The sequence below is a fragment of the Suncus etruscus genome, chromosome 5 (genome assembly GCF_024139225.1).
Source record: "Suncus etruscus isolate mSunEtr1 chromosome 5, mSunEtr1.pri.cur, whole genome shotgun sequence".
Taxonomy (NCBI): Eukaryota; Metazoa; Chordata; class Mammalia; order Eulipotyphla; family Soricidae; genus Suncus; species Suncus etruscus.
In genome coordinates, this window is record NC_064852.1 from 73895126 (window position 1) to 73907768 (window position 12643).

General features: G+C 31.0%; 1 protein-coding gene across 1 annotated transcript in view; it reads right to left on the minus strand.

The window, feature by feature from the left end:
- Positions 1-6094: 6094 nt before the first annotated feature.
- ACVR1C (activin A receptor type 1C) overlaps positions 6095-12643 on the minus strand; it is a 38224-nt gene continuing 31675 nt past the window's right edge. Inside the window, exons 7-8 of the mRNA XM_049773124.1 lie at positions 10531-10661; positions 6095-6312 (exon numbers count right to left, since the gene is read on the minus strand). Coding sequence (XP_049629081.1) covers positions 6187-6312; positions 10531-10661 — 257 coding nt within the window. The 3' untranslated portion in view covers positions 6095-6186. The remainder of the gene's footprint in view (positions 6313-10530; positions 10662-12643) is intronic.

A 12643-nucleotide genomic window follows, 5' to 3' on the forward strand; every position in this document is an offset into this window, starting at 1 on the left:
TAACATTCAGGTTATTGCAGTCTAGATTAAATATTATATTAAAAACTGTTTTCAATAGACAGAAATGTTTCTAGAAGAATGACATAAACCAGTGGTCAGGAAAGAAAGTCATATCTAAAAATGCTAAAATCTAGGATAAGTAGAGCTCATAATTTATCAAATTGCAGTTCTACTAGAAGTAATGTTAAATGGGGATTAAATGTCAATATCTTTTTAAAAATATGGAATAATGGCTCATTTTAAAATATGGTCAAAAAACAGAGCAATAAACTGAAATATAAATCTTCACAATGATTGCTGATATAAATTGACCAACCACATTATGAGATATATATTTCTCAATGTCCACATTCATCATCTTTTAGTAGAATTTAGCACTAAGGTCAAGGAGACAGCCTTTATGTTAAAACTACCTAGAATTTTTTATGTTAAACTTTATAATATACCTAGATTTTTAAATATCAAAAATCTGTAATTAACATATACCTTCTTCAAACTTTTTAGTACAAAATTACTGGGAAAAGTAGGAGACAATCTCACACACAGGAATGGTAAATTAACATCTTAAATTCAGTCTACAGCAATCCAGACCACAGCTCGAAGTCTATGAAAGAACAGGAAGCATAAAGTGAGGTGGAATTGTGAAAATTCAGCAAATAGATTTTTTAAGTCTAAAAGTGTAAGAAATGAGTATTACATAGGAAAATGAATACTGATGAAAAACTAATGAAAAACAATACAAATAGAAAATAATAAGTTTTGAAATGAGGTTAAAATTTGATTTCCAAATAATGTTTCACTCCCATTCAAACACATAAAGAAGAAAAAATAATCCTTATAGGAAGGGATACAGGTATACAATGTAGTAAAGGGGGAATGCCTAGATTACCCTTAACTCCAGACTGTAGAAGGATATGGACAAAGAAAAGAGAATGAAGAGGATAGATGAGAAAGGGAAAGAATAGGAAAGCAGGAGTCAAGGGCCTTGAGAACATCAGTTCTATGGGGAGTGTTATAGCTGTCTATCCAAACCAAATTTAACAACATTGAAAACAAGAGATCCAAACTATAACTACCAAATTTTAAAATATGGTCAGGTTGGATATGAGTGTGAAAGGGAACTTTGGCACAGTGGTGAAGGGAAGTTGATATTAAGGGTGAGACTGGTGCTAGAACATTATATGCCTAAAACTCAACTACCAATAACTGCATAAATCACAATTCTTTAATAAAATATTTTAATTGTAGACTCTCACAAATTCCAAGCGTATCCAATACCCTAGAGGTTGGTTTTTAAATCTTAGCATATTTTAGTTGTTTTTATTTTTACTGATTAAAGAAGAAATGACACTTTATCATCTCCATTAAATGGCATATTATGTGATTATATATACAAGGTCTGTTTATATGCATACTAACACTTTTAATTGAATATGGTGAAATGCTGTGGTGGGAATTTTGCTAGGAACAAGGAATAAATTTCTAATCTTTGGCTTCTTCATCTACAACTTTTGAAAATTGAATTATAAAACAAATGTATAATATCAATTACAATTCTTATTCTAATTTAGGGGCCTTTTTAGGGGGTAACACCTGGTGGTGCTCAGGGGTTACTCCTGACTCCGTACTCAGAAATAGCTCCTGGCTCAGGGGACAATAGGGAATGCCTGGGATGGAACCTGTGTTCTTCCTGGGTCAGCTGCGGGCAAGACAAATGTGCTACCACTCCGGAACCCCAGTCTAATTTTTAGTCTGTTAGTGACACATAAAATAATTTATAATATAAAAGTATTCTTTAAGGGTTTAGAGTGAGAATACAGCAAGGAAGATGCTTAAATTGCACATGGTCAACTATAGTTTATCTCTGGCATCACATATGATGTGGTACAAAAACAAAAACAGAAAAAACAAACAAAAAAGTTTAAAAATATAAAACAACACCAAAGACTCCCTTTTTCTTTAGAAGGATTAAAAAAGGGGGATAAAGAAAGATTTAATTATTTTTTAATTTACAATGAAAGATACTTTTATAATGTTGTTTTGATTTTTGCTTCATATCTAGAATTATTCAGGTCAAAATATATTTTAAAACATGAAAAAAATACCACATACAAGAAAATTTAAAAGAAAAGAAGTAGAAATCTGAAATTTTGCATTTTAACAATGAAAATTTATAGAAATTCTATTTACTATTTTGCTTTGTCTTGGAGCCATACTCAACAGGGCTTGGGATTTACTCCTGTCCACTTTTAGAGGGGCTAAGGGATCATATGGGGTGCTAGAGATCAAACGCAGGTCGGCCGCAGGCAATGTGAAGTGTCTTAACCAAGGAAATATCACCTGCGAAATTATATTTAATATTTTAATGAATTTTTAAAATCCCAAATAACCTTTTCTTTGTTTAGAAATCTTTGGAACTAAGGTGCTTTCTGTTTCTGTTAAATATTGTATAAATTCCATATAAGTCTTAGCTTATGAGGAAAGTGAACAAAACATTGTCATACTTAGTAGTGTTTCACAAAATGGAGATATTTAGAACATATTTGAAGACCACAAAGATATCATTTTAATATACTAAATCTTGGATATTTCCAAGTAACTTAAAATGTTGCATTTGTAAATGTATTTAAATTATTTAGTTAATATTTAAATTGATAAATAAATATTTAACTATTAAATAATAGTTAACATTTATTTAAATTTATTTAGTTACTGAAGAAAAACAATAATTGCCATGATCTTAATTTACTTGCTGTCATACTTTAATTTCCTTAGGAGAAGTAAACTATCCATTCTTTAAATAAATTTATCTAAACAAAATACATTTCTATGTTTATTTGAAATAATTAAGGCTATTATTTTTGTAAATGACAAACTGTTTTCAGTTGAACTTTTTATAATGGCAAAAGTGGGCTCCTTGGTTTCAGATGATTTATGGAGAGGGCTCCTGGTACTTTTGCATAAGTTCTTAAGATATCCCTGAGTTATCTCTGCCCAAGAAATTACATGGTGGCAAAATTCCAGCATAGTAGAAATCATTGTTTGCTTTTGTTTAATGTTTTGACTATAAAAGCTTTGAAAATAATAATTATGATGGAACTTATAACCTAATGAATCTCTTGTAGAATTTCATTTTAAAACAAAAGTTGATTTTTGAGTTCTTCAGATTCTGCAATCTGGTTACTATTTTCACACAATCATAGAAATTTAAAATGCAAAGTTAATTGAAAGTATCAAGATGAAAAGCAAGTGCTACGCCTAAAATAGTGCACGACACAGTCATGTTTCACTTAACTTTCAAGTCAGAACATAAATTAAGAATTCTTGATGTGACATGCCAAATATTTTAGACACAGAATAAAGCATACAACAAAATCTGTGTACCAATTACACACTTAAATGCATAGCATAGCTTATAAGGCAATAAACTCATGCTGAGTTGTTAGCATTGTTGTCATAGTAGCATTTTACCAAGCTTTATATTATACTCAACATATTTAAAAAAGCAGAAAACACTAAATTTGGGTTTAGAAAAAATATTTTTGCTTATAAGACAATTTTAAATAAATAAATATTACACAATCAGACTACCAGAAACAAAGTTTAACAGCATAGGTATATACAGAATATTTTTCTTGTGCTCTAAACATGATGATTTCTGTTAGTATTTTTCTTTTTTTAATAATAATGTTAAAATTTTAGAAAAATTTAGGGGCCCTGAGAGCTAGCACAGCGGTAGGGCATTTGCCTTGCAAGTGCTGACCCAGGACCAATGATGGTTCAAATCCCGGCATCCCATATGGTCCACCATGCCTGCCAGGAGTGATTTCTGAGCAGAGAGCCAGGAGTAACCCAAGTACCAGTGGGTGTGGGCCCAAAATAAAAACAAAAAAATGTAAGAAAAATGTGAACTTTTAAGTTTTGTCATTTTCTCCATCGACCCCTTTTCTTAAAAAACATACTTGTTAATTCTAATATAAGATAATTTAGTTAGAAATTATATTTAACCAAGACATACAAACTCTCTCCTCAAAATAAAACAGGAAACATATCAACATATGTGAATATTTCCCTAGAATAAAAGTTGAACCAATAAAGATATTAACTTACATGTGGACAGCCTCAAATAAATTATAAAGCATAACAAAGAAAATGGAGATGTGAGATCCTTCTCTCTTAAAAAATAAATAAGTATATTAACCTTGTACATGAGAATAAAATGGGAAATATTATTTATTTAATACTATAGTACAACCATAGTAAATAAATAATTTCATATTCATATATGCAAATATAATCTAGGAGAAATCAAGGAAATAGTAGTAGCAGAACTACTTCAGTCTCATATGCTCTTCTAAAATTCCTTCACAAAAAAATTCTCAAACATTGATTATATAATTAAATTGTTTGGAATAACCAAATAAAATAATTTTTAATTCAATACACACTGAAAATAATGTTTAAAAGCACTGTTATAATTAAGACATTCTACTTTGTATCTTTCAATTTACTCTCTTTCCCACCCCACCATATCCCTATTACTATTCTTACGTTGTATTTTAGATTCCTGAAAGTAGAACCTATTCTTTTTTAAATTCTCTGTCACCCAATATCATGGCAAGGAATATACAGGAGACAACATCATTACTAAATTAATGAATAATCTTTTGAATGAGAGTTAAATATGTACAAACTACAGCGGCATCTGATGTCTCAACCCCATCAAATGAAGATGGATTCAGTAACATACTTCCGTATTGAAACAAATGATAATCATTAGATTATGCTCTATGTGAAAATACATAGAAATATCCTTCACAACACTGTTCCCCAAGTTGTTATATAAAACACCAAAATGTAAGATAGTAAAGGCTTCCCTTCTCTTAATAAAAAAAGGGTACCACCGTATATTAATTTGGGAAACCCAGTATAATGAAATTCAAGTAATAGTTCTCTACTCTTGAGTACTTGATATACTAATTGTGGTATTATTTTCCAAAGGACCTTTCAAAGATAATTTTTGATTTTGGATCATCTCAGCCAAAAAGTGCAATGGGACATATTTAGTAAGAAACATAAAAACAACATGAGATATGATGAAAATCTCCTTTATCGGGCTAGAATTATAGATTTGAATCAAATATATAATGTTCTATCCATTAATAAAAATTCATCACTACTGCACAAGAAGGAAATTAAAGGCAAAACTACCATGAGTCATCAAATTATCATCTATACTCACTCAAATTTTGAAAGGGTCTGGAATATAATTTATTTATAATTCCTGATATCCTTAGTAGAGCTTGATTTATGTAAATATTTTTTTATTTTTTTCTCAAAATATATTCTTCCTTTTCTATTCTCTCTTAAAATGTATTTGTACAAAAGTAGGAGGTACTTCAGAATTGCATCTTGAAAACATTGACAAAGCACCCTGATACCTAACTAATGTCTAGAAATGTTCAGAAAAAAACTCACCTAACAGTTACTGAAATTTCTAAGAAGAAAAGATCAACAGAAATTGATTAACATTTAATCTAACGATCTGACTATTGGGGTCCGCTGGTAAGACTGTGAAGAGGAAAAACTGTGAACAGAATAGGGTAGAGAAAATCAAGAAGTAAAAATTGACCTTGCTTCCACCTTTCTGCAAAGCAGGCCCACTTAAACGTATTTATATGATAAGGTTTCGAGCAGTATTTAATTTTTTTAAAAGGTGCTTAATTTAAAAAATAGATAAAAAACATATTGTGTAATCTAAAGTTTTGCTTTGATATAATATACTCTGATTCACATTCTTGATGAACATTTTCATCTCAGAAAACAAGCAAAACACTTTTTCTATTCATTCATGTGCTTTTGATTCAAGTAAAATAAACCTTAACAATTTTACTATTTTACATAGCTTATTTTATACCTTTGTAATATCATCTATATTAAATAAAAATATGAGTTGATGTATTGTTTTACAAAGTACAATGAGAGATATTATGGAGATTGAAAGACATCAATACCTGACCATGCTCAACTTTAGGAATTTTGGCCATTCCAAATATGGGCACTAAAACACTGTACTGCAGTATCTTTGAGGTAGAACAAAAAATAACAAGAAGCAAAAACATTCACATAAAGAGGGAAAATGGAAATGAAAACTGAAAGTGATTGCTTCTAGCACAACTGTCATTGTTAAGCTTTGCAGTCTTCTTTGACACAAAGTTGAGAGATAGTCTTCTTTATACGAAGGGCTGTCAAGCGGGCTGCTCCATTGGCATACCAACATTCACGCATTATTCTTCCCATGACTCGGAGTGCCTTTAAGAAAGAAAAATAGCAAGACTTTAGCTACCTGCATAAAATTAAGAAGACAGGTAAAACAGACCTAGGAATAGATGCTAAACTTGAATAAAAATAAATAAATAAATAATATTGAAAGAAAATTTGGCTCACACGTAACAGGATACTTTTCACTGAAAATTTGACGTATTGATTTTGGTGAAGGTGAAACAACTTCATCAAAGGGAGACTTAAAAGGGGGATTTGAAAGACAAAAATAATATTAAGGTGGTTTGGAAATTTGCCATACATTCTTCTGTATATATACATCTGAATGTTAACAAGTGAATACATTTCTAAAAAAATCATCAATGTAATGATAAATAGCCTAAGCAATTACCTAATGTAAAAGTAACAAAATTTCAGAAATAGAGAATAAAATGTCAAATACTCAGAAAGGAAAAAGATTAGAATGCATCTATCTGAGAAATGTAAGAAAGCACTCAGGCAGGTCAGCTTCTCTTCTAGCATCTGATGATTGCACAGATTAGAACTTCAGAATATATGTTCAATATTTGAAAAACAGGAAACACAATGCAAAACACTAAGAAGGTTCAGAATGAGTTATTTAAAAATTCCTGGATCTAAAATGAATCTCTCCAAGAATGAAACTTTGCGAGAAAAATTTCCAATTCTCAAGTCTTGATAAAGAGAAAAAGTCAAACTCAGTCTTTAAAAACAGCAATACAACTGAGCTCCAATAAAATTCATAAGCACATGAAGATGCAAAAGATAATATAAAACAGTTATTTGAATCAATAAGCAGAAAAAACATATATATCAAATTTTTAAACAAAATTTAATTGTTTAAATTGCAAAATAGGTAAAAATACATCTTATGAAAACAAATAGGAAATCTAAAGCACAAATGAAAAAATACCACATTTTTTTAAAAAGGAAAGAGTACCAATAAAATAACTTCAAATATATGACAAGTAAAAGATTTTCAAACTATCTGGGTAAATTAAATGCCATACAAAACGTATTTGAAACTGGAGTCAATAAAGTGGATAATAAATAAATACTTATACTTCAGAGGGCACAAATATGACAAATAGATGTGAAAAAGGCAAAATATAATGAAAACACCAAATCTAAAAATTCTCCAATGAATTTTCAAAACTGGGCATCAAAATTAACAAAAGAATAAAATACTAAGTAAAATGAGTAAAAAGTCCATATATCAGAAATGTACTATATAAAAATCACTATGCTAACTCTAGTATAGTCTCAGAATGTATGATGACTTTAATAATGAAAATCTAACATCACAAGAGACTAGATCTACAGCAAAAATATATCAGATTATGATTACCCCATAGAAAGTTTTGAGATTGTGGCTGTCTGTGGTGAGCACAGTAGCAGCATTGCAAATATGAACCAATTATACTGTACTCTCTTATAAATAATAAATAAATTTTAAAAATAGAAACAGCATAAGGATGGGAGTGGAGAGTCTTTAGCACTTCAATGATGATCCATAACTTTTACACTGAAAATTAAATATTAACATTATAAACTATTATAACCATGCTACTTCAATTACAATAAAATACAATGCAAAAATTTTTAAGTAAGATTTTTAAAATCCAATTAAGAGTTTTCAAAGAACCCCTACAGCAAATATCCTTAAAGTTAAAACACACAAAGCTTTAGGAATAAAATCTATCACGACTTTTGCAAGCATGATACTGGAAGTCCTTGAAACTACTATAAGAAAGAGACATGGGACATGTAGACAAGTCCCATCATCTGGAGACATGATCCTCTCCATGGGTATCCATACAATCTATTGTATCATTCGCTAATTAAATTTGTTGACTGTTTTTGGAGTCATATTGAGCTTTGCTCAGGGCTTACTCCTGGCTTTGCCCTCAGGGAACACTCCTAGCAGAGTGTTGAACCTGGGTCAGCTGCTATTTCTTAAATTCTTATTCAGACACTTTATAGTACTGTTTTATAGAAATTAAAAAATCACTAAAGTGGGAAAAAGAAATTGTGTTATAACCATACAATGAATAATAAACATATAAACACAAAAGAAAAATAATTATTCATTTAATAGTATTAATTGAAAAATAATAATTATTTATTAATCTCTCAAATGAGCCAAATATTTTAAGATATTGGAAATGTCCTATTTTCTTTTTTTTAAATATATTTTATTTTATTTAAACACCTTGATTACATTCATGATTGTGTTTGGGTTTCAGTCATGTAAAGAACACCACCCATCACCAGTGCAACATTCCCATCACCATTGTGAAATGTCCTATTTTCAAACTTGATAAAAAATAATCTCTCAGAGGAACAGAATATTTGAAGATATTGAAAATGTCCTATTTTTTCTGTTTCTGTATTTTATTTTATTTTTTTAATAATTTTTATTGTGACCAATAACAAATCTTTCACAGTAATATTTAAGGTACATTGTGACAATCAATCAGGGCCATTCCCACCACCAGGGTTGTCCACCCTCCAATCCTTTTCCCAAGATGTGTCCCATATCTCTCTCCTTTGCCCCCGGGAGTGTTAATGTGTAACTGTTTCCCCTGTGTATAGCTTGTTGTAGATAGGGTATCAGTTCTGTTGTTGACTTTGGGTTTGGTGTTTAAGTCTGATCATTTTTTATTTCCACTCAATGTTCATATGGTTGTTTGGTCCTGGTATCATTTATTTTTATTTTCCCCCTAAATTCATGAGTCAGAACAAGATGATTCAAGTTGTGTGGTTCTGTTGGAATATCCTATTTTTAAATTTGATAACAAAATGAAAAAGGTTTTCATTGTAATTATATAATGTGTTAAATAGAAAAATAGTTGAGTAGGGGGCAGAGTGATAGAACAGTGGTAGCACATTTGCCTTGCACCCAGCTGACCAAGTATGGACCTCAGTTTGATCCCTGGCATCCATATGGTCGTCCAAGCCAGGAACGATTTCTGAGCACATAGCCAGGAGTAGCCCCTGAGAGTGTGGCCAAAAAAACAAAACAAAACAAAAAGCTGAGTAGAACATAGAAGGGAATGGATAGGACAAAAGACAATTCATATAAAATGATTCCTCAACTAAACAATTTCACATAAAAAAAAACCACAAATATTATATTTAAATATTCATAACATAGTTACATATATAAAATAAATAGTAACAGAATTGGGAATATTAAAAACATAAAGCAGTCCTAGAACTACATGGTTTATTGCTCTTCTGCACCTTCTTTCTCCTGTGAGAAAGAAAAATAAGCAAACTTAGCATTTATAGTAAACTTCTATTTTGTGCTCACTATATTAAGATAAGATATTATCGTGATTATGTGTGTTGTTCAGAAAGGAAACAAACAATGGTCACTGCCATACGGTAGTTTTTCTTATGAGAGAATAAATTCAGATATATTGTACTTGGTATTAGTAATAATTTACTAAAGATTAATAAAACTGCAAGATAAATGAAACTGCAGTCTTCTGTGTGACAAAAGCATTGACTACCTACCAAGTTTACCTATGTTCTCACGGTTCCCAGCCACCTTGAAGTTAGATGTGATCATGTGCCTAGTTCTGATACTCTACTTTGAATAGAGATGATGCGTGTTACTTGAGGCCAAAGCATTAAAGAGTGATTGCATCCTCTTCTATCCCAAAGCTCTAGAAACTGTGTTGAGAAAGTAGTATTCCAAGAGAAAAATCAGTCTTATTGATTCTTGAGTCACCACAGAGAATAGAGATGCCTTTAAAAAAAAATCCTAACTTTTGCATTGCAATAAATAGTTTTGTTGTGGTTAGTCACTGTAATTTCAAGGTGTATTACTGCCATGAAATTTTATAGTATGAAACATTACATATTATATACACCTGAAAAAAAATCAAATCTTGAAGTCTAGTACAAAGCAATTTACTTACATAGGAAGAATTGAAGACTACAAAGAAGAGAGAATTATATGCTCTCTGAAACTCCTCACTGAAACTTTACTTAAAAACATAAAAGGGGGCCGGCGAGGTGGCGCTAGAGGTAAGGTGTCTGCCTAGAAAGCGCTAGCCAAGGAAAGATCGCAACCGCGGTTCAATCCCCAGCATCCCATATGGTCCCCCCAAGCCAGGGGCAATTTCTGAGCACTTAGCCAGGAGTAACCCCTGAGCATCAAATGGGTGTGGCCCAAAAAAAAACATAAAAGGAAATTAACACATAAGAAAATAGCCTTACTTCACAGCTTTGCCACTGGTTTGGGATACTTGGTCGAAACTTCTGGTCACAAACAACCTTCCTCATGTCCTCTATAGAAGGATCTGAAGGCACCATGTCATAATAAGGCAACTGGTACTCCTCAACTATTCCTATAAGAAATGGGCAAAAATTAGTGGTGAACATAATCTAGTATATGAATATAACTTCTTATTTTGAAATCTAATACCTATAATATTACATAATTTTACAAAACAAGTTCCATTCATCTAATTAAATTTGCATAATTTTGATATAAAGAGATAAGATACTAATTTCAAAATTAAATTAAATTAATACCAATTAAATATTCTAATCTTCTAAATCTTCTAATCACAAGTAATGCCTCAGAAGCTGGAAAGTCAGTTTTCCAGCAAGAATTTAATGTAAAATCTCAGTTGAATAGTTATTATGTAACTTTATGAAATTTTACATTATCAAAATAATCATTTTTATAATTAGATGTATATGAAATAAAATTATAGTGCTATATGAACTCTTAAAATAACCATTAATTTATTAACATATAATTGTATATAGATATTACATTTCTTTATTGTAATACCTAATTATAACCTTATCATGAAAATTATATAAATTTTTTGCTATCATGTATTCAAAACAATGCTTAATTTTTCTTTTCTGTGATTTTTAAGGCACTGTCTCATTGCTCTGTACGAAAAGTGCATTTTATCATCAAATTTTTCAAAATAGTTTTAATTTGAAAATTGTCAAAATTCTAAAAAGTTGAATTTCTTACATTTGTACTTAAAAAATTCTACACCTGACATTCTCCCAGAGAAGTGTCCAAAGTAGTTGAAGATGAACAGCCTAATGTAAGGTAATACTAAAAAGGCTAAAATATTTCAGCTTAACTTTAATTATTAAAACATCAAGTAAATTCAAATCTTTATCTTTTTTTAGATTTTGGGGCCACACTCAGCAGCACTCGGGAATTACTCCTGGCTCTGTACTCATAACTCACTCCTGGCAGGCTCATGGGACCAAATGGGATGTTGGGGATTAAACCCAGGTCCATCCAAATCGGCAGTATACAAGGCAAGCACCTTACTGCTATGCTATCACTCAGGCCCTCAAAAATTAAATTTTAAAGTAATTTGAGTGAGGTACTTGAGAGATAATAGAGGAGGTAAGCACTTGCCTTGCATGTTGCTAAGCAAGAATTGATGCCCAGCACTGCAATGGACCAAGGAGCCAAGAGAACCCCTGAGAACCACTGGATGTGGTTCTCACCCACCCCATACTCCTTAAAATTACTTGATAATGTTTAAAATGTTATAAAATTATAAAATGACCATTTTATCCAGAGTGATAGCACAGCAATAGGGCATTTGCCTTAAATGCAATCTCCCGGACCGATCTGGGTTCAATCCCATATGGTTCCCCGAGCCTGCCAGGAGCAATTTCTGAGCACAGAGCTAGGAATAACATGAGTGCAGTTGGGTTTGGCCCCCCAAAAAAAGAAAAAAAGAAAAAAGAAAAGAAAAGAAGAAAAAGACCATATTTTTATTAAAGGATTATTTTGACAGTTGAATAAGATTTAACAAGCTCTATAAATCTGAACAAATATCAATATAAAATATTTTATATCATAAAAGTTTTAAACAAAATTTTTAACCAAAAAGGTGTAAAAAAAAAACCTCTTGAAACTGGTTATTTACCAGGTCATTTACCAAGCACTGTCCTAAGTAAGCCCTTTACATGTTTTAGCTAATTGTTTCACAAAGCCATTAACTAAAGAAGATAGCATGTTTTTCCAGGTTTATAAGATGAGGTCAAGAACATCATGAATTTTTCTCAAGGTCATAGTTCAGAAGTGGCAGACCTAGCATCTCCTGTCCCCACGCTCACTGCTTTTGAGAACAGTGTCAGCTTCCTGAATGCTTTACTCTGATCTACAAATGAAAGAGGAAAAATATTTTCTCTTTCAAACACAATTTTAACCGTGAAGGTTTAAAAATTTAAGATTTTAAGATAATTTTAAAAATGTATGTTAAGCAAAATAACATCCATACATAATGCAAATGATTGCTGTTTTACATTGGCTGCTCTATATTCTGTTCAAATACACCTC